At 46.5% G+C, this 23,181-nt stretch overlaps 1 protein-coding gene and 1 long non-coding RNA gene across 2 annotated transcripts in view; one reads left to right on the forward strand and one right to left on the reverse strand.

Moving 5' to 3' along the window:
* The window catches only part of LOC143974397 (uncharacterized), a 299,135-nt gene that overhangs the window by 80,810 nt on the left and 195,144 nt on the right, over positions 1-23,181 (forward strand). The window lies entirely within an intron of this gene.
* Positions 6,455-23,181, reverse strand: part of CREB3L3 (cAMP responsive element binding protein 3 like 3) — a 533,749-nt gene continuing 517,022 nt past the window's right edge. The window contains exon 10 of the mRNA XM_077475725.1: positions 6,455-7,139. Coding sequence (XP_077331851.1) covers positions 6,763-7,139 — 377 coding nt within the window. The 3' untranslated portion in view covers positions 6,455-6,762. The remainder of the gene's footprint in view (positions 7,140-23,181) is intronic.

The following is a 23,181-nucleotide window of genomic DNA, read 5'->3' on the forward strand; positions in this document are numbered from 1 at the left end:
CGCAAGTCGCCCCCGTTCTGTACAATGGAACCGTTCTGAGAGGAGCGACTCGAGTCGCTCCGACTCAGAAAAAAGGTTCCTGTACTACTTCGGGGCGACTTCGGGGGCGACTTGCATTGACTTCTATACAGAAGTCCTCTGCAAGTCGCCGCTGAGCTCCCCGCAGGTCGCGGCGAGGTAAGTCGGAGACGCCTCGCCGCGCCTCGCTGTGTGAACCGGCCCTTAAGCCGAATACTAACCATCAACTGTGTTTACTTTTTAAATCATAATAACAGAAATCACCCAAATGACCCTCATCAAAAGTTTACATACCCTGGAATATTTGGCCTTGGTACAGACACAGAAGATGGCACATGCAGGTTAAAATTGCAATTAAAGGTTAATTTCCCACATTTGTTAATGTAATGTTTTGTTCATTTCCCACAATGAGTTTGTTAGCTCTCACATAAATGCACTAAGCAGGCTAGACACTGAGCCATGAAGAGAAAAAAAGATATCCAAAGCCTTGAATACACCAGTCAGTACTGTTCAATCACTTAAGTGGAACATTTGGGGATCTCTTGATACCAAGCCAAGATCAGGCAGATCAAGAAAGATTTCAGCCACAACTGCCACAGGAACTGTTTGGGATACAAAGAAAAACCCACAGCTAACCTCAGGATAAATACAGGCTGCTCTGGAAAAAGATGGCGTGGTTGTATTGAAGGAGCACAATATGATGATACTTGAACAAAAAAAGAGCTGCATGGTCAAGTTGCCAGAAATAAGCTTTTACTGCACAAGTTCCACTAAAAAGCCTGCTTACAATATGCCCAACAACACCTTGACATGCCTCATTGGGCTTATTTGTGGCATTGGCGCAGTAGAGGATTCCTTCTGGCAGCTCAATCATATAGCTCTTTTTTTTGTTCAAGTAGCATTAATATGTGTGCCTTAAACACAACCACACCATTATTTGTTTTTAAGGTTGTACTGCATGGACTTGTCTTTTTTTCAACCTGACTAACTATGTGACTAACTATGTAACTATCTTTTTGGAGAGCAGCCTGTATTTCAGGTACCTGTGGGTTTTTCTTTGTATCCTGAGCAATTATTCCGTCAATTGCGGCTGCAATCTTTCTTGGTCTACCTGACCTTGTCTTGGTATCAAAAGAGCCCATAATTTTCCACTTCTTAATAAGTGATCAAACAGTACTGACTGGCATATTCAAGGCTTTGGATATCTTTTCTTATCCTTTTCCATCTTTGTAAAGTTACATTACCTTGTTATGCAGGTCTTTTGACTGTTCTTTTCTACCTCCTCATGACTCAGTGTCTAGCCTGCTTAGTGCATCCATGTGAGAGCTAACAAACTCATGTACTATTTATCCACAGACACCAGTTGTGATTTAAAAAGCCACAAATGTGGGAAATTAAACTTTAATTGCCATTTTAACCTGTATGTGCCATCTTTTGTGTCTGTACCAAGGCCAAACATTCCAGGGTATGAAAACTTTTGAACAGGGTGATTTGGGTAGTTTCTGTTGTCATTATCATTTGAATGACAATAAATGGCTTCAGCCAAACACCAACCATGAGTGAAAGAAGTGCTTTTGTGTTGTCATTCATATTCTCTGAAACATGGCCAAGAAATCATAACGTCTGCCAGGGTTTGTAAACTTATGAGCACAACTGTACTTAGAGGTTTGGAGACGGTTCACACAGGGGCAACACGACTTCCAACATGACTTTTGGAGGCAACTTGGACACGACTTGTCAACACGACTTGGGCGACTTACAACACGACTTTTGGAGGCAACTTGGACACGACTTGTCAACACGACTTTAAGTCGCCCCAGGCCAGACGACTTTGGCCGTGGCCAATCCGAGAATAATGAGCTCTCAAGGGGGAACTCCATGACAATAAAAAAAAAAAAACGGCATGGTCCCCCCTCCGGGAGCATACCAGGCCCTTAGGTCTGGTATGGATTTTAAGGGGAACCCCCCTACGCTGAAAAAATGGCATGGGGGTCCCCCCCAAGGTCCATACCAGACCCTTATCTGAGCACGCAGCCTGGCCGGTCAGGAAAGGGGTGGAGATGTGAGCGCCCCACCCTGGACCGAACCAGGCCGTGTGCCCTCAACATGGGGGGGGTTGGTGCTTTGGGAAAGGGGGCGCCCTGCGGTCCCCCCACCCCAAACCACCTTGTCCATATGTGGATGAGGACAAGGGCCTCTTCACGACAACCCTGGGGTCTGCGGGCGGCTTATCAGACTCGGGGAGCCCCCTTTAATAAGGGGGCCCCAAGATCCCGCCCCCCACCCTATGTGAATGAGTAAGGGGTACATCATACCCCTACCCATTAACCTAGGGAAAAAGTGTCAATAAAAAAACATAACACAAGTTTTAAAAGTGATTTATTAATCCGCTCCGGGGGTCTTCTTCCGACTTCTCTGCTCGGCCTCTTCTCCTGGTGTCCGGCCTCTTCTCCTGCTCTCCGGCATCTGCTCCTGGGCTCCTCCGCTGTCTTCTTGGAGCTCTTTTACTAGCAGAGGAGCCCGGTCTCCTCCGTCCTCTGTCCTTCTTCCCTCTTCTTCCGATGTTGACACAGCGCTATCTTCCGCTGTACTGGCTTGTGCGGTGTGCGCGGCGACTTATATAGGTATAGGGCGTGGTCACGGGGTGATGTCACACGTTGACCCCGCACCTTTATGACATCACAGTCTCAGCGTGCCTCTGGGACTTGAAGTCATAAAGGGGTGGGGTCACCATGTGACATCACCCGGTGACCACGCCCTATACCTATATAAGTCGCCGTGCACGTCGCACAAGCCAGTACAGCGGAAGACAGCCCCGTGTCAATATCAAAAGAAGAGGGAAAAAGGAAGGACAGAGGACGGAGGAGACCGGGCTCCTCCGCTAGTAAAAGAGCTCCAAGAAGACAGTGGAGGAGCCCGGGAGAAGAGGCTAAACAGAGCAGAGAATTCGGAAGAAGACCCCCGACGTCGGAAGAAGACACCCGGAGCTGATTAATAAATTACTTTTAAAACTTGTGTTGTGTTTTTTATTGACACTTTTTCCCCAGGGGACTGGGTAGGGGTACGATGTACCCATTACTCATTCACATAGGGTGGGGGGGTCGGGATCTGGGGGCCCCCTTATTAAAGTGGGCTCCCGGATTCCGATAAGCCCCCTGCCCGCAGACCCCGACAACCAATGGTCAGGGTTGTCGGGAAGAGGCCCTTGTCCTCATCAACATGGGGACAAGGTGCTTTGGGGTAGGGGGGGCCGCAGGGCGCCTCCGTTCCCCAAAGCACCAATCCCCCCATGTTGAGGGCACGCGGCCTGGTACGGTCCAGGGTGGGGGGGGCGCTCCCTCGTCCCCACCCCCTTCCTGACCGGCCAGGCTGCGTGCTCGGTAAGGGTCTGGTATGGACCTTGGGGGGATCCCCACGACGTTTTTTCGGCGTAGGGGGATTCCCCTTAAAATCCATACCAGACCCAAGGGCCTGGTATGCCCCCGGAGGTGGAACCCATGCCTGATTTTTTTTTTTTTTTTTTTTTTTTTTTTTTTTATAAATTTGGCGTAGAGTTCCTTCTCGAGAGCTGATTATTCTGTGAGAGGCAACATTGGCACCTCAATATAGATGGAGAGCCGACTTGGAGGCGACTTCCATTGAAATCAATGGGTACCAGTCCCCTATAAGTCGGATAGAAGTAGTACAGGAACCTTTTCTGAAGTCGGAGCGACTTCAGTAGTGTGCATTTAAGACGGCTCTCATTCACTTACATTGATTTCTACATGTAGCACGACTAGGGGTGACCTAACGTCGGATCCTGAGTTGCCCCTGTGTGAACGGGCTCTTACTTGTCTCTACTGGCCACTGATCATTTTCAGTGAAAGGTGTTGGTCTGGTGGTTTTAAAAATCTGCTCCACAATTGTTCACAGGTATTTTGTGAAAGATTTTATTTATATAGTGAATGAACAGAACTATAAGAAACAGTAGGACTGAGAAATAATATTGCAGTAGGATATAAACCATGATAGTTTTTTGTTCCTACTGTACACACTTTCCTTTTCTCGAATCCCTTGATTTCTGTTTTCTAGCCAAATGTGACGTCTAGTGCACAAACAAAATGCTGTGTTCTATTTGTGAAAGTCTACCTATTCTCTAAAATATTTACACATCATTTGGTCTAAAATATTTTTTTTCACAAAAGTTATAAACGTCCACCTGGCTAAATCTGTGTGCTTTTTTGAACTTATACGTTAGGAATAATTACTCACGCATAAGGTTTACCGCATTTTTTTTCTGTTTCTATTAATCACTGAATGCATTTTGTTTATCTTTTTAAAGAAGAAAGAAACTTTTTCCATAAAAATTTTGCTTGAGTATTTAAATAAAGGGAAAATAAAGTTCCATAAAGGGAACTTGTAAGTTAATACGCAAAGAAGTCGATTTACTAAAACTATAGACTGCAAAATCTGGTGCAGCTCTGCATAGAAACCAATCAGCTTCCAGTTTTTATTATCAAAGCTGAAGTTAGAAGCTGCTTGGCTACCATGCACAGTTGCTTCAGATTCTGAGTGATCCAGTTTTAGTAAATTAGCTCCAATAGCTATTGGTAAACGTTTTTTTTGGAAGTGCCTGCTCCATAACTAACACATTAATGTGCATTTTTACTACTTAGCGAATCATGTCCCAGAACAAAGATCTACATACAGTAGGGAAAATAATTTGATCCCCTGCAGATTTTGTAAGTTTGCCCACATACACAAGAAATTAAGGGTCTATCATTTTTTATCATAGGTGTATTTTAGATGATATACAGAATATCAACCAAAAATACAGAAAAAACACATAATACAAATGTTATAAATTGAGTTGCAGTTCAGTGAATAAAATAAGTATTTGATCCCCAAACAAAACATAACTTAGTACTTTTTATGGAGTAACCCTTGTTACAGAGGTAAGTAGTTTCTTGTAGTTAGTTACCAGCAGTGTTAATTTTAGTCTTAGGACTAAAATGGCATTTTAGTTTTAGTCCCATTTTAGTCTTCTTGTTTTAGTCGCATTTAGTTGACTAAATCTCCAGTACATTTTAGTCGACTAAAATACGATTGAAACTAAAACAATTGAGATGACTAAAAATGACTAAAGCTAAAAGCCATTTTAGTCAAGACTGACTACAACTAAATTGCAATTACTGAAATGTACTGGAGATTTTAGTCCACTAAAACGTAGATTTCAGTAATTTCAATTTAGTTGTAGTCAGTCTTGACTAAAATGGCTTTTAGCTTTAGTCATATTTTAGTCATCTCAATTGCTTTCGTTTTAATCGTATTTTAGTCGACTAAAATGTTTTAATTTAGTTGACTAACACTGGTTAACAGGTTTGCACACATCTCAGGACGAATTTTGTTCCACTCTTCTTTAAAGATATTCTACAAATACTTAAGGTTTCTTGGCTGTCACTTGGCAACTCAAAGTTTCAGCTCCCTCCAGAAATTTTCTATAGGATTAAGGTCTTGGGACTAGCTAGGCCACTCCATGACCTTAATGTGCTTCTTCTTGAGCCACTCCTTTGTTGCACTGGCAGTATGTTTTGGGTCATGGTCTTGCTGGAAGACCCATCCACGACCCATCTTCAGTGTTCTAGCTGAGGAAAGAAGGTTCTCATCCAAGATTTTACAATTCATGGCTCCGTCCATTGGCCCCTCAATACGGCAAAGTCGGTCTGTACCTTTTAGCAGAGAAACAGCCCCAAAGCATAATGTTTCCACCTCTGTGCTTGACTGTAGAGATGTGTTCTTAGGGTCATAGTCAGCATTTTTCTTCCTCCAAACATGGCCAAACTAAATTTTGGTCTCATCTTACCACAGCACTTTCTCTCAATCCTCTGAATTATTTGTATGTTCATCGGCAAACTTAAGATGGACCAGTTCATGAGGAGGGGACCTTGTGGGCGCTGCAGGATTTCAGTGTATTTTTTACCAATGGTTTGTTTGGTGACTGTGGTCCCAACTGCCTTAAGATCGATCCCAAGCTCCTCCCTTGTAGTTCTGGGCTGATCCCTCATTCTTCTCATGATCATCCTTACCCCATGAGGATAAATGTTGCATGGAGCTTCAGACCGATTATGCAGGTCTACAATCTTGTCCCTGATGTCCATTAACAGCTCTTTGGTCTTGCCCAGGATGGTGAGGTTTGAATGGTAGAAAGAGATTCTGTGGACAGGTGTCTTTTATACACATAAGGAGTTGTCGTTAGGAGCACTTTTTTAAATTGACAGGACTAATCTGTGTACCACATGAGCACATACTGTAGCCAGTCTGTGGGAGACAGAATTATTGTTGGTTGGTAGGGTGTCAAATACTTATTTTACTCACTGGACTGCAACTTAATTTATAACATTTGGATTGCGTTTTTTCTGGATTTTTGGTTGATATTCTGTCTTCATCATTTAAAATACACCTATGATAACAATTATAGACATGTAATTTCATTGTAAGTAGGCAAACTTACAAAATCTGCAGGGGATCATATAATTTCCCCACTGTATGTAATGTGGTTGCTTTGGGTCAGTGCCAGTAGTGCCAGTAGTAGGAAGGACACAGTTACTTTTCAAAACCAATGGCAACTTTTGCATTTCTATCATTTCAGATTGCTTTTTGAAAGAATATTGACTAAAATGTCTTCTTGCTATGGCTTTTTGTTCTTTTCTACTACTTAACATGCCTTAAACTAAATGTAAGGCATGCTCTGAACACAAGACTGGGTCAAATGCTTTCATTGTTTTTTCTGACCTTACCACAGTCATTGGCTACCCCTTCATGTTTAGAAGGTTCTTTCCAAGACCTGATAATCTGTTGGGCTACAGAATCACCCACAGACCCACTCAATATCTTGGCACTGCTCTCATCAAACTGCATTTTTTTTTCTTGAGTTGACATTCTTGTATAATTTGTTCTTCTTGGATCCTTTTCAATAAACTGCTGTATACTATTGGGCAAATCCATATCCAGTTTTCTCTGCGACTGTACTTCTTTATTATGTGTCTGGCTATCTGGATCACCCCAGTGTGCCATGTCTTCACTCTCAGATGGAAAATGAAATACTCTTGAGTAGGCGGGGTTATGCAAGGACCTGGAGAAGACTGAAGAAAAGTAACAATATTGAGTTTAGAATATTTTTTTCCCCTCAAATCACATGTCCATTTATACCAGATTATGTATATAACACAGGTGTAGTATATATTCAATGTAAGGTGAAATTGCAGTTTTTGTTAAGATAAAGAGAGGCCATGAGTAAAACAAGAGAAACAATAGATGGAGGGCTGGGTTAAAGGGGCTTAGGTATAGGAGGGGTAATGAAAGTTTGTCTGAGTTAAATAATAAAGAAAAGTTTATGATTGGGGCAAGGTTAGGATAGGTGGATAGATGTTGTTTATTAGCCAGGTGGGGGTGGTCTTCAGTTGGAAGTCAGCCAGCAGGGAACAACTTGACCTAAGTTTCAACTTTACCAATCTGCAGCATCTGCTCGGATATGGGGGATTTGGAGACAATTATGTTCCAGCTGTGGGCTGCAGTTGATGTGTGTGGCACAGACTGGCTGCATCTCCCAGGTTAGTGGGTTGTTTTTGGGAGAAGGGCAGGGGGGTCCTGTCCCTGCACCCTCTGCTCATTCATGTGCTTGGAGGTCAAGGCCTCCAGAGTGCCTTAGCCCCGATGCATCTCCCAGGGTCCAGTGTCGCCTTAGGAGCCCTTTTAAGAGCACCTTGATGGACCCTCCAGCCCCCGCACCAAAACGCTGTTCTGCTAAGGTGGCGGGGGGCCCGGGAGGAATCCTCTCCCACAGCAGGACCCACGAGATGGTGCTTCAATGTCCTCTCTTACAGCCAATACCCCAGCTGTGGACTGGGACCTGCTTATAGTGCCCACAGGTAGCTTCTCAGGTACCCGGGCGGCTCAGCGAGGGAGCGCGAGGCTGCGGGAACCGGCCTCATACCAGGGGAAGCTGGTGCCCTGGCCCTTACCGTGGATCTGGAGCAGCGGATATCCGGGAGCAGCATGTTAGCTTCAGAGGCTGGTGTGCAGAAGAGCTGCACAGTGGGTGGAGTGAAGGATGCAGCTTCTACTACCCGCTCTGGCAGGGAAAGTGCCTGGCATGTCAGTGGTGGTGGGTGGCCTGAGTCTTAATCCAAGATATCGACGAATGACATCACAAGCTGTCACTATGGCGCCCAGAGAGCTCCGAGCACAGGGCATGGTGGCAGACCAAGAGGACGCTCCTCTGTCAGAGGGGGAGTTAGAAAATGACTGTGAAGGTGAGCCGGCAGAGGAGCACGTTGCTAGGGAGGTCTTTGCTACCGCTGATGGACCTACAAATCTGCGGCAGCTTGCTAAGTGGCCTTCGGGCCTGTGCTCTTTGTTTGTTAGTTGTGTGCCTGATGTGGGGGGGCTCTGGTTTAAGGGAGGTTTCGCCAGGTAGCAGGTTTGCTGCAGTGGGAGCTGGGAGTTCTGGTAGTCCGGGTGTCGAGGCTTCAGTAGGGGAGAAGGCTTTGGGCCAGCTGTTGTCTGGCCTGTGGGATATTTTGGGATGCCTGGAATCTTCTTCTGGGCGAGGGTTGCCCATGGTAGCTTTGATGCTGCCAGTTTTGCTGGTCGATTCACGGAGTAGGGTTATGGGGGCTCCAGTGGTTGGCAGTGTCGTTTTGCCAGCATTTTACAGGCCCTGCCACTGGCAACTCAGGTGGTATCACCCTCCTCCAGGGTCGGGTTCGAGTGGTGCGCCCTTTTCCGGGGGACACTGGTGATTTGGATGGTGGAAAAGGTAAGGCGGCTGATAAGAAAGGGGACTGTATCTGATCGGTGTGAGGTATATGTTTGTTTTGAGGGGCCACTTGGGGCACACCTCAAGCCGGAAGCGAAGGAGAAACCTTGGAAGGGTGAGTTTTTGGAGATTTTTTTTTTCCCTGTTTCCCTTGGAGAAATTTTACTTGGATCAAGTCAAGTCTGATGACAGAAAAAAAGAGGTGGAAAAGCAGTGGTGTAGGCTGATTCCTCGATTGTTAACTAATTGCCTGCAGGCTTTCGCGATCTTAGCCAGTGTGATTTGTGAGAAGATGCCTGGAGTACTGTCCTGAGTTATTCTGCTACCTGGACGCTGTAGGGGAAGCATATGGAGTCTACGGGGGACTGGTGTGGCTATGGTATGATGAGCAATTCCGACAGCACAAGCCGCTACGGCTGTCCTTATGCTGGGATCACAAAGACATTCGTCTTTGGATGCGGCTCATGACCTCAGTGCGAACCGGGAATTCATTTTTTCAGTCTTCTCAGATCGTCTTCCTCTGGACAATCGGCCAACAAAGAAAAAGGGGTATTGGTTGTATTATGTGGGGACCTGCAAATTCAGAATGGCTTGTCGATTTTAAGCATGAGTGCTTTGGCTGTGGGGACTCCCACTCTCTTAGCAGATGTGCAAACAAAGGAAAAGGACAGTCTGGGGATTCTGGGGGTAAAAGGAAGGACTCCGGTGAGTATAGCAAGTATGCATCCTTTTTTAAGTAGGTATCCAATTCGTAGAGCGGACCTGCTGACCTGATTCGTAGACCGGATTTATTGACTGTTTTCGGATTCCTTGTAGTCTTCCTCACCCTCTCCATTCTGCGGACAATTTGCGATCGGCACTGGATTACTTAGAGGTGGTTTCGGAGAAGCTGTTGAAGGAGGTTAGTCTGGGTTGCATGGTTGGTCCATTTGAAGCTTCGCTGCTGGACAATTTGGTAGTTTCTCCTTTGGGGGTTGTCCCCAAGAAGGAACCCAACAAGTTCAGATTAATTCACCATTTGTCGTATCCCAAAAGGGGCTCGGTGAATGAGTATATCGACCCTGACTTGTGTTCAGTTTCATACACCTCTTTTCATGCAGCAGTGCGTTGGGTTTGTTTTTATGATCAAGGGGCCCTTTTGGCAAAAACGGATATTGAGTTTCATTTGTTGCTGGTGCATCCCTAAAGTTTCCACTTAGTAACCTCGCCACCGGCAACCCAACATTTCATTGACCGCTGTTTACCCATGGGATGCTCCATTCTTGTTCATTTTTTGAATGAGTGTTTCGGGAAGTGTCTGGGATTCTGTTGGTCATGCATCTGGATGATTTCTTATGCATTGGTCCTGCGGCTTCTAATCGTAGGTGTCAGGAATGCCATATGTAGGCATCCAGAAGGGGTAATCAGATCAGTTGGCTGCACTTGAAGGAATCAGGACCAGATGAGTAAGTGAAAATGTATATTTATTAAAGATAGTGAAACGCGTGTAAACTAACATCAGCAAACCATAAATAAGTAATGAAATGTAAATGAACACATTAAACCCCAAATACACCTATTTAGCTATATACAAGTGAAGAAAACACACATAAGCAAACACGACAGGAGGGGAGAGAAAAGGGGAACGTCTCAGAGTCAGGATTCAGAATACAGAGTCCAGGACAAAAGACAGGCACAGGTCAGACAAGGATTAGGCTTGCAGGGGGAATACTCAAGCACTAAGCCTCAGTGAAGGGCGGGCGTATATAGTCTCAGCAGTTCCACATCAGGTGCAGCTTGATTATCCGTACCTACATCTACTGGGAGACACCCACTGGTGGCCACCACAACTACACCCCTTGGTGCTAAAAGCAACCGTGCCATCTGCAGGTGATCCAAGCAATAACACCGGTCCTGACAGTAGTAAGGTTTTGTTACAGTAGCTACTGTTTGGCGTTCTGCTGGAGGACACAAAAACGGAGGGTCTGTCTACAGTGCTGAGTAGGGATGAGTTTCGAGTTTGAGTCTAACTCATGTTCGACTCGAACATTGCCTGTTCAGCGAACAGTGAACAATTTGGGCTGTTCGCCGCAAATTCGAAAAGCCGGAACACCCTATACAAGTCTATGGGAGAAATCTAAAGTGCTAATTTTAAAGGGTAATATGCAGGTTACTGTCCTAAAAAGTGTTTGGGGACCTGGGTCCTGCCCCAGGGGACATGGATCAATGCAAAAAAAGTTTTAAAAACTGCAGTTTTTTCAGGAGCAGTGATTTTAATAATGATTAAAGTGAAACAATAAAAGTATAATATTCCTTTCAATGTGGTACCTGGGGGTTGTCTATAGTATGCCTGTGAAGGGGCGCATGTTTCCCGTGCTTAGAACTGTCCCTGCACAAAGTGTAATTTGTGCAGGAAAAAAAGTCTTTTAAAATCACTTGCGGCTATATTGTCGGCTCCCGTAATACAGAGAACACTCAATGAGTGTTCTCTGTATTAGCCGACAATTCATTCATTCATTGATAAAAAAAAAAGCGTGGGGGTTCCCCTAAATTCAATTACCAGGCCTTTCAGGTCTGATATGGATATTAAGGGGAACCCCCGTGTCAAATTAAAAAAAAAATTGACGTGGGGGTCCCCCTAAATATCCATACCAGACCCTTTATCCGAGCACGCAACCTGGCAGGCCGCAGGAAAAGAGTGGGGGACGAGAGCAGCCCCCCCTCCCTCCTGAACCGTACCAGGCCACATGCCCTCAACATTGGGAGGATGCTTTGGGGGTCTGTGACCCCTCAAAGCACCATGTCCCCATGTTGATGGGGACAAGGGCCTCATCCCCACAACCCTGAGCGGTGGTTGTGGGGGTCTGCGGGCGGGGGGCTTATTAGAATCTGGAAGCCCCCTTTAACAAGGGGACCCCCAGATCCCGGGCCCCCCCCTGTTTGAAATGGTAAGGGGGCACAAAAGTCCCCCTACCATTTCACAAAGAAAGTGTAAAAATGGTTAAATAAGACACACAATTTTGAAAAATTCCTTTATTAAAAATAAAAAAATATTCCAGCGGTGCTAATCCACTCTTGCTATCCAGCGATGGATTTTTTTTATTTTTAATAAAGGAATTTTTCAAACGTGTGTTTGTCTTATTTAACCATTTTTACACTTTCTTTGTGAAATGGTAGGGGTACTTTTGTACCCTCTTACCATTTCAAACGGGGGGGCTGGGATCTGGGGGTCCCCTTGTTAAAGGGGGCTTCCAGATTCTGATAAGCCCCCCACCCGCAGACCCCCACAACCACCGCTCAGGGTTGTGGGGATGAGGACCTTGTCCCCATCAACATGGGGACATGGTGCTTTGAGGGGTCACAGACCCCCCCCAAAGCATCCTCCCAATGTTGAGGGCATGTGGCCTGGTACGGTTCAGGAGGGTGGGGGGGGCAGCTCTCTCTCGTCCCCCCCTCTTTTCCTGCGGCCTGCCAGGTTGCGTGCTTGGATAAAGGGTTTGGTATGGATTTTTAGGGTGACCCCCACGGCAATTTTTTTTTAAATCTGATGCAGGGTTCCCCTTAATATCCATACCAGACCTGAAAGGCCTGGTAATTGAATTTAGGGGAACCTCCACGCTTTTTTTTTTTTTTTTTTTTTATCAATGAATGAATGAATTGTTGGCTAACACAGAGAACACTCATTGAGTGTTCTCTGTATTACGGGGAGCCGACAATATAGCCGCAAGTGATTTTAAAAGACTTTTTTTTCCTGCACAAATGACACTTTGTGCAGGGACAGTTCTAAGCACTGGAAACATGCGCCCCTTCACAGGCATACTATAGACACCCCCCAGGTACCACATTTAAAGGAATATTACACTTTTATTGTTTCATTTTAATCATTATTAAAATCACTGCTCCTGAAAAAACATTAAAACTTTTTTTTGCATTGATCCATGTCCCCTGGGGCAGGACCCGGGTCCCCAAACACTTTTTAGGACAGTAACTTGCATATTAGCCTTTAAAATTAGCACTTTAGATTGTGAACGTTCGAGTCCCATAGACTTTAATGGGGTTCTAAAGTTCACACGAAGTTTAGGTCTGTTCGCAGGTTCTGGTGCGAACCGAACAGGGGGGTGTTCGGCTCATCCCTAGTGCTGAGTTTCATTGGCATTCTGATCGATACTGAGGCTATGGAATGTCGCCTCCCAGAAGACAAACTGACAGATTTGCAGTTGGCTGTGGTTCAGTCGCTTCTGGGTAAGCTGAATTTTGCTTGTCAAATTATGCCTATGGGGCAGGGTTTTCAATCGCTGGCTGCCAGCGGCCACGGCACCTAGCCATTGCATTCAGCTTTTACCGAATACAAGGTGGATTTGGAGGTTTGGGAGACCTTTCTGGAATCTTATAATGGCAGGTCTGTGTGGATGTCCAAAGCTATGTCTTTTGTTTTGATCTGGAGCTCTTCACAGATGCCACAGAATCTACTGGTTATGGGGCATATTTTGGGGGTCGTGGAGTGCGGGTCCTTGGCTGGCAGCATGGAGGGAGTCTGGTTTGATTAGGAATTTAGTGGTGCTCAAATTGTTTCCTATTGTGCTAGCGGTTGAAATTTGGGGATGGAATTCTATAATAAGAAGATCCATATTAATTGTGAGAACATGGGTGTCATGATGGCCATTAATAGTGTGTCTGCATCTTTGCCAATGGTGGTGCGTTTGAGGCATTTGGTGTTGTCCTGTTTGCATTGCAATTCATTTGTGAATGCGGTCCATGTCCCAGGTTGTACCAACTCCTTAGCTGATGCTCTTTCTCAGTTTCAGTGGGACAAGTTTCACTCGTTGGCTCCGGGAGCGATGCAACTGGGAGTTACTTGTCTGGATTGGCTGTGGCGGATTGTCTTGGAATGACTGCATTGCTGATTTGGTGGTTGGTGAGTGAAGCCACCTGGGCCGTATATTCTAAGGTGTGGGAGGAGTGGTTTTCTTTGGTTAATGGAATGGGTAGTGCAGTTGTCGACGGAGATGACTAAGTGTTAGTGTTGTATTTTATAGGGCAAAATGTGGAGGCGGGAGTGTCTGTGTTAAATCAGAAGTTGTCGAATCTCGGTGTTATTGAGTGTATGTTCGTCCTCATTTGTTGTAGGTTGTTGGGTATCCTAGTGAGGTTGCGGCTACTGTAAGTTGTTGATTGTTGTACATTAGTAGTACAGTTAGTAAGTATGGATTTCAGGTTATTATTTTTATGTCTGTGTTTGTTGTTCTTATCTTTACAGGTTGGGGCTCGAGTTTGATCTGGATCTTGGGCCAATCTTGCGTTTTTACTAGGGTGCAAGGAGAGCTGATGTCTGGCCTAACGGACGTCAATTGGCCTCTTGTGGAGTAGAGTGGTTACAGAAATCGAGCATTATGCCCAGCTTGAGGCCCCCTGACGTGCTTGTGGTACACATGCTGGGGGTAATGATTTGGGTCTACGGTGTATGCGAGAGCTCATCTGAGATGTCAAATACGTTTTTTTTCTGGGTTTGCATGGTTTACACAGACTTGTTAATTGTATGGTCTGATATGGTGGCTCGGACCCAATGGTGTTTAGCTCGGTCAGTGGATAGTCTGAACAAGGCTTGGGTCAAGCTAAATAGGGAGGTGACCCGATTTGTGCTGCACAATGGAGGTTTAGCGGTCATCATGAGTTGGATACCTAGAGATATTTACGTGATGACGCCGTTCATTTGAATGCGGTAGGAATTGGCATGTGGTGTTTTGGTCTACAAGATAGTGTGCGGAGGGCCATGAGGGTGTGAAGGTCTGCACAAACTTAAGGTGTCAGGTTTGGGTGGCGGGTGCAAGGTCCTTTTTAGGTTCATATGGGCACAAAAAGGTATGATGTAGGGACCCCTCTGAGGTACGGCTACCAGTTGGTGGGATGTGTATCTGAGAGTTGTCTCTGAGTCGGTGGTTTTGCAGCTGGAGGCCTAAGAAGTGTCACGCAGGTACTGTCTTTGTTGTGATGACCTTGCTTTGTACACTGGTCCAAATCAGTGCAGGGGGGATTATGGTATGGGGTTGTTTTTCAGGGGTTGGGCTTGGCCCCTTAGTTCCAGTTAAGGGAACTCTTAAGGCATCAGCCTACCAAGACCTTTTGGACAATATCATGCTCCCTTTGTGGGAACAGTTGGGGTTGGCCCCTTACTGTTCCAACATGACTGCGCACCAGTGCACAAAGCAAGATCCATAAATACATGGATGAGCAAGTCTAGCCTGTACAGAGTCCTGACCTCAACAGGATGGAACACCTTTGGGATGAATTAGAGCAAAGACTGCGAGCAAGGCCTTCTCATCCACATCAGTGCCTGACCTCACAAATGTACTTCTGAAAGAATGGTCAAACATTTCCATAGACACACTCCTAAACCTTGTGGACAGTCTACCCAGAAGAGCCCCCCCCCCCCCCCCCCCCCCACTGGTCTCCTGTTACATGGTTTCCCACTGCTGGACGGCTGGGATACACCCTGTTGCTGGACTTTTTTTTTTTTTTTTTTTTTTTTACATATGATGAGCCTTTTTACCTTAACCTTCTAATAAGGATTTTTAACCCTTTTGGCTAATAAAGTCTTGGTGTTCTGCACTTAGAGGAGTCTTCCTTTTTATCTTGTTTCTTCAGAGTCGTTGCTTCCCTCTTGGTGCTGCCTCAGTGTTCTGATTAGACATCCATTAGCCAGATTCACACGGGCCCTGTTTGGGGACACCTTCTCTGGCCAGATGTTGCTAACCAGAAGTGCCCTTCGTTTTCTTATCCTACCCAGAAGAGTTGAAGCTGCTATAGCTGCAAAGGGGGGGTCAACTCAATATTGAACCCTATAGACTAAGATGCCATTAAAGTTCATGTGTGTGTAAAGGCAGGTGTCCCAATAATTTTGCCAATATAGTGTGTGTGTGTATGTGTGTATATATAATATATATATAAATTCATATTGTATATAAATATTATTATATAATTTTGTAGCAGGGTGACCTGGTGCCACTGTATAAAATGGTAGTTTACAACTTCAGATTTTCTTAGTAGAAAACCCATTAATGGCTCAGGTGTGTGCTGCATTCATCTTAGAGCCAGTGTTAGAGCTCAGAGTCCCACCCTCGCAAGGAGGTCAGTGTGTGAAGTGACCCGTGTGAGGTGCTGTTGTGCACCATGGTGTCCAGGTTGAGACAGGCCGAGGCCCGAGCCTGAGAGAAAGTCCATGAGGGAAAAAAACAGCTAGTAAGCTGTAAGGAAGATGCAGAGCTGAGGTGCAGTGCCTGTGCATAAGCACCGGGACATGCTTCATGGTCAAGAGGACCAAAAAGGTACTGATGTTCAAGATGTATTTGGAGCAGTAAAGCTGCCACAAGAGAGCCAGGAGGCTGAATGTTATGTTTTTGCAGTGATGGTGAGAACCCCCTGCATGGGAAGACATATCTGTGTGAAGTTTTGATGTTCATTTAAATAAAAGTGGGTAGGAAAGCCCTAAAAACTATATCTGGTGTGGAGTAAACTCATGGTTTTGGCACTACCATTGAGCTAAGAAACCCCAACATGTCACAATTGGTATAGGATAGCTGCGGGTATCAAATGACAGAGTTTCGGATGCTCGCTTACCAAAAACTAAGCATGAGCTCCGGCGTGTTCGCACAGCCCACGTGCAGAGCCTGCCAGGAATTCGGCCCTGGGCTGCGCTAATCACAGACGGTGAGACATTGTCCCGATGCACGGCTGCAGAGAGCGGGAAATGTCTCACTACCTGTGATTAGCGCAGTGCTGACTTCCTGGCGGGCTGTGTGAACACTCTGGAGCTCATCCTTACCAAAAACCATGAGTTCCAGAGACTGTGTTCTGCTGTGTGCAGCAGCTGATGTGATTGCAGTGATGTCTGCACGGAAGTGTATTGTCTCGCAAGTCTTAAAAAGACAGTTCACCTAGTTTTTCTGAATTAAAATGAACTGTGCTAAAAAGTGTTGCATGCCTGACTGCAGAGATGGGTCAAACAGAACACAAAAAGGAAAGCAAGCCATTGCTAAATGCAGATGGATGTTGTCTGTAGCAACAAAGCTAAGCTCAATTATGAGACCCGTGGATCATGGTGGAGTGTTCCCAATGACAGTCATGACATATAGGTTTGAGAGGAGCTTGTGCAACCAGATGGAGAGTGCTAGAAATTTTCTGCTAAGAGAGTGTGGTCTCCTGTGGCAACAAGAGCAAAGGTTTCACTTGATAGGATGAGCTACAGCAGAAGTGTCTCCACTTTCCAATAAAGATGGGAAGGAAAATGTTCCATGCCTGGAGTTTAGTCAATTGGGGCACAGTATTTTTAGTTGCCCCAAATTTTGGAATACTGCGGGATGTAATGTTTTGGAGGAAAAGGCTGTATCTGCAATACCAGGTTCCTATTCCAAAGTGTTGGCTGTTGCCATTGGCAACAGGGAATCTGTTTTGCCTGCAGGAGATGTTGGAGAGGTCAAGAAGGCTGCAATATTGCCCTGTGATCATGTGGGGGTGCATTGGCTTGTGAGATAGCAGCAGAGAAGGGACTACACCCTCAATTGAAGTTTTCAACACCTGTTAACTGGAATGGTAAGACTGTTCCTGTTACATGTGGGAGAAATACTGAATATGTGTTTAATGCTGGTGAGGAGATCTGCTTCTAAAGCCGCGTACACACGGGCGGATTGTATGGCCTACTTAGTCCGTCATACAATCCGACGGACAGTCCGTCATACTTTCGAATGAATGGACTTGACCACACACGGATGCACAAACAGTCCGTCGAAAGCTTGCGCGATGACGTGTACAGCACGTACGACGGGACTAGAAATAGGAAGTCCAATACACAGCAATGCAACCTTCCGCCATGTAAATCCTTTCTGAGCATGCGCCATTCTTAGTCCGCCGAACTAGCCTACTCACGAGCGGATTGTCCGCTGAAACCAAAGTATGACAGACAGAATTACGGAAATTCCGAAATACTTAGTACGCCAGACTGCACGCTGAAAAAGTCCGCTGAAGCCCACACACGAGCGGACTGTCCGCTGAAATGTGTTTAGACGGACTAAGTAGGCCATACAGTCCGCCCGTGTGTACGCGGCCTAAGAGAGACTTGCTGCTGTGTAGTGGGGACGCATGGGTTATTGCTGAACCCGCAGGAAGACTGAGGACTGATAAGGACTTGTCTTTAGTGTACTGTGTGGCAGGAAGACAAGTGGTAAAAATTTATATAATGTGTTGCTTACTAATGTGATTAAAAATGCTGAGGTAAATAATGGGTTAATGCAGTCTGCTAAGGCAAAAACAGCTGAGTCTTATGAAGTTAATGAAGCGCAATCAGTGCACAGTGGTGAAAATGTGATATTGCAGCTAGTTAGGACAGGGGTGACCACTGGGAGATGCGTGCCATTGCCCCTACCAACTGTAATATGTGCAACAGAGATCTCCCTGGAGGTTTCCCAGGAAAACAGTGCATCCTCCCCAATGGATGAGTGTATTGCACATGAGGTGAAAAGTGTTGTATTAAGTGTCCCACAGGCTAAAGTTGGTAATGAGCCAAGACAGCCTTTGAAAGTCAGGAATGACGATAATGAGGAATGTATTTCTGACAATGATAGGATGAGTATGACACATGCGTTAGGCAGTGCTCAAGGGAAGCTGCAAGTTGTCAGTTACCTCTGAGGAGGAGGTCTCTTAAAGGCTGCATTCTCACCTATACAGTTTTAGTGCTTTTTGCATTTTGCAGATTTGCACTACAGTCAATTTAACATGGTTTACTATGGAACACTTTTGTAGTGGCAAATATGCAAAAAGCACTAATACTGCATAGATGTGAATCCAGCCTAAGTATCTTGGCCCCTCGAGCCTTAGCGAATGAGCCCCTCCACTCGCTAGTAAGGGAAGAGTCCCTAAAGTTCTGTGTTTAGATGTGGGGTGTATAGAAATAACTGAGATGTTATCTGAAATGTTGGATTTGGTGAAAACCCTTTCGCTGTACGCTTCCATGTATCCAGATGGGCACCCTGGTACTCCATAGTATCAATCAGTGGAGACAGGTGGTACAGGCGATGTTAAGCAATGTTGATCAAACTTGGTATGGTTACTTGTGTGGAAAGTGGTCTCGCAGTTCTTGGCGAGAGTGCTTCCAGTGGCAGTTGTGTGCGGAAGGTGCTCAGGGGAACTGCTAGAAAAATTTGTGTACAAAAACGTGTTGAAAAATGTTGGTTGGTTGAACAGCCACATACAGTGTCCTAGCAAACAATGGGACAAGAGTTCCATGTGATAGTGTCCATGAGTTGAGTAATCCATTTGGGAATGTTGCTATTGATGTTAAACGGAAGGATTTGGTGTTAATCTCAGATGATTTGGTTGCCAACGGTGACCACACAGTTAGCGAACCTGAAAAACAGATGATACTGGTTGAGGTTGAGTCAGGTAGTGAGAGAGGTCAGTCCCTGACAGGTGTCATAGAAATGGGTCCCCTACATTCCTGGGAGAGTAGGTCTGGGGGAAAGAAATGTAGGATCCGAAGTCCAGAAGGTAGAAGGCATAGTAGGGAGACTAGTGTGAGCCCATGGTTCAGAAAGAAGTGCTTGTGGAAGCACACCCAGAAAAAGATGTGGGTAAAGTTCCCCATTAGGAATAAACGTCTGTTCGGCGAGCAGACTCCTGTTCTTTATATTTGACACAGAGGTGCCAGGGTGAAGTGCCTGGAAAAAGTGTTGGGCCTGCTACATAGTTAACAGATGGCACAGAGGTGTCCCAACCACAGCGATGGGTATATGTGTTCCTCCTTCCTGTGTAAAATAAGGGGGGGGGGGGGGGGTGGTATGTAGCAGGGTGTCCCCAAGCCACTGTGTAAAATGGTGGTTTACGCCAGGTTTTCTGGGTAGCAAGCACACTAATGGCTCAGGTGTGTGCTGCATTCATCTCAGAGCCAGGGTTAGAGCTCAGAGCCCCACCCTCTCAAGGAAGTCAGTGTGTGAAGGGAGAAATGTGACGTGCCATTGTACACCATGGTGTCCAGGTCAGGATAGGCTGAGGCCCGAGCCTGAGTGTCAGGAAGATCCTTCTCACCGTCATTCGAGCGGCGTAAGTCGCAGAAGATCTTCTGTGCGGTAAGAAGAGCGTTACCGCGGTCGGCGGTGCGCACGTGCGCGGGAGCGCGCACGCGGCCATTTGACGCAATTGGCGCCAATGGCGCTATTTAAAGTGGATCCTTGCTTTACTGCCTTGCTGCCCGATCAACAGCGTTCCTGTGTACTCTGGTATCCTGGATCTGAACCTGAATCTGAATCCGTATCCTGATCCGTATTGAACCCGGCTTGTTCCTGACTTCGCTGTTTGCTGCCTGCCCCCGACTTTTGGCTTTGTACCCGACTACTCTTCTGGATTCCGTTTCTGTACCTGATCTGCTCGCCTGTGCCTGACCTGGACTGTTGTACTATCCATTATCTGCCAGTTGCCTGTTTTACCGCTGCTGGACTACAGGACACCTCCCAATCCACCACCGTACCCGGCTGTTGTCTCCTCTGTGCCCTGTTGCTTCCTACCTCTTGCTGCGGACTACAGGACTCTTCCCACTACCTGCTATATCCAGTTTGCACCTGCATCCGCTGTTGGACTACAGAACTCCTCCCGTTGTTAGTTGTATCCTGCGATCACTTGCACTCTGTTGCCGGACTACAGGGATCCTTCCGCTGTCTGCTGAACCTTACCATTGCCTGCATTCCGCTGCTGGACTACAGGACACCTCGACCATCAACGGTCTGCTGCTTTCTACATCAACCATCCAGTCAGGCACTTGTGCCCCTCTGTGCTCCCGAGCCCCTGTCATCACTACCAGGGCCTCCCGAGTCAGAGGTCTACGAGAGGCCGCTCCCTGCATTCCGGGCTCTGCCTTAAGGTACGTGACAGTATCGGGCAGCCATGTCTGAGCCCACGCAGGGAGATTCTGCTATGGATGATTTATGCCGTCATCTTGCTGGACTTACCCAGGCTGTTAAATCCCTACAAGAGGGCTATTCCCGGTTGGAAGAGCGTGTCCAGGTCTTATCTACCACAGGTCCTACCGTCCTGGGATCTTCTTCTGTGCCATCAGTGGTTATGATGCCCCCTGAGCCTAAGGTCCCAACTCCGGAGAGGTTTTCGGGAAATCACAGCAAGTATAGAGCTTTCCGCAATGCCTGTGAACTATTTTTTGCACTCCAACCCAGAACTTTCTCCCTTGAATCCATCTGAATTGTCATCTCCCTTCTATTGGGTGAGCCCCAGGCATGGGCCCACCGTCTCTTGGAGCAAAAGGATACATGCCTTAACAACCTGAATACTTTCTTCCAAGCGATGGGTTTGCTCTATGAGGATCCACAACAAGCGGCCACTGCGGAAGCAGCGTTATATTCTCTTCAGCAAGGCCGTAGAGCGGCAGAGGACTATGCATCCGAATTCCGGCGCTGGAGTTCCGATACTACCTGGAACGATGCCGCTCTACGTTATCAGTTTCGCATGGGACTCTCTGAACCTTTAAAAGAAGAATTGGCCCGGGTTGGTATTCCAGCAACACTTGAAGCCCTTATTAATCTGTCCATCCAGATTGACAGACGCCTGAGAGAACGGAGAGCAGAACGCACTGCCAGTCCTTCCCGACCAGTCTGGATGTTACCCCGTGTTCCCAACCCTCCTGCACATCCCGCTGCTGACACTCCTGAACCCATGCAACTGGGCTTACTTAGACCAACTCTCACTACTGAAGAACGTCAACGCCGGCAGCTCAACAATCTGTGTCTTTACTGTGGGGAGTCCGGACACTACGTGAGATCCTGTCCTGCCAAACTCCGTAAGCACTATTCTTTGTCTACTACTGTTTTACCTGCTGTGCCTAGTAATGCTACTCACCTGGCTGTTCCCGTTTCTCTTCAGCTTCCAGGAGGGAACATTCAAGTCACCGCGATAATTGACTCAGGAGCGTGCAGTGGGTTCATGGACTTGTCTTTTGCCCGAAAAATTCCAAGTTCCCCTACGGCCCAGGGCGAAGGGATTGACTGTACACCTTGCCGACGGATCGGCTATCAAATCCGGGCCGGTGACACAAGAGACGCTTCCTTTGACTGCCATTATTTCCGGTAATCATCGGGAACAACTCTGCCTGGACATTATTGAATCTCCTCTTTTCCCTATTATACTAGGCATGCCCTGGCTTCGGGCACACAACCCGTAAATTGACTGGTCCACCGGGAACATTAACTTTTCCTCTCCCTATTGCCGTCAGCACTGCCTGCAAGAAGCAATTAATGTCTCGCCCCATTTAATGTGTATGGAGATCGATGTTGAAACTCGCCAGTGTGTTCCAGAGGACTACCATAGTTTCTTGGACGTGTTCAGCAAGAAGGGGGCGGAAACACTTCCCCCTCATAGACCTTATGATTGTCCGATTGAGATCCTCCCCGGAGCTGAAATCCCTTTCGGGAGGATTTTTCGCTTAACGGAAGTGGAACTGGAGACTCTCAGGACTTACATTGATGACAATCTGAAAAAGGGGTTCATACGCCCTTCTACTTCCCCAGCAGGAGCAGGAATCTTTTTTGTAGAAATGAAGGACCATTCCCTGCGCCCTTGTGTCGACTATCGGGACTTAAATAAAGTTAGTCAAAAACTGGTACCCATTGCCTTTGGTACCTGAATTATTTCATCGCCTCGGATCAGCCGTTATCTTCACAAAACTGGATCTTCGCGGAGCCTATAATTTGGTCCGTATCCGAAGCGGGGACGAATGGAAGACTGCCTTCCGCACCCGCTTCGGACACTTTGAATATCTCGTAATGCCCTTTGGGCTATGCAACGCTCCTGCGACTTTCCAGCATTTTGTGAATGATATTTTCAGAGACTATCTCGACCTGTTTGTCATAGTATATCTGGACGACATCTTGATCTTCTCCCCCTCTCTGCCCGTTCACAGGGAACACGTTAAAAAGGTTCTTACTTGGCTTCGTCAACACGGCTTGTACGCGAAACCTGAGAAGTGCGAGTTTGAACGTCGCACCATTCAGTTTCTGGGGCTGATTATTTCGGTGGATGGAATCAAGATGGATCCGCAAAAAGTTTCCGCCATCCTGGACTGGCCAGCTCCTACTGATAAGAGAGGAATGCAACGTTTTGTGGGGTTTGCAAATTTTTATCGCAAGTTCATCAAGGGTTTCTCTACGATCATCGCCCCGATCACAAGATTAACCAGACAGGGTATCAAGTTCCAGTGGACTCCGGAGGCTCAGGCTGCGTTCACCTCCCTTAAAGAACAATTTGTGTCAGCATCTGTCCTGAAGCACCCTAATTCTGCGCTACCCTATATCCTAGAGGTGGATGCATCCGAAATTGCGGTGGGGGCAGTTCTTTCT

This window comes from Lithobates pipiens, unplaced genomic scaffold (genome assembly GCF_037356315.1).
Source record: "Lithobates pipiens isolate NorthernLeopardFrog02 unplaced genomic scaffold, aLitPip1_a1.2 Scaffold_13, whole genome shotgun sequence".
Taxonomy (NCBI): Eukaryota; Metazoa; Chordata; class Amphibia; order Anura; family Ranidae; genus Lithobates; species Lithobates pipiens.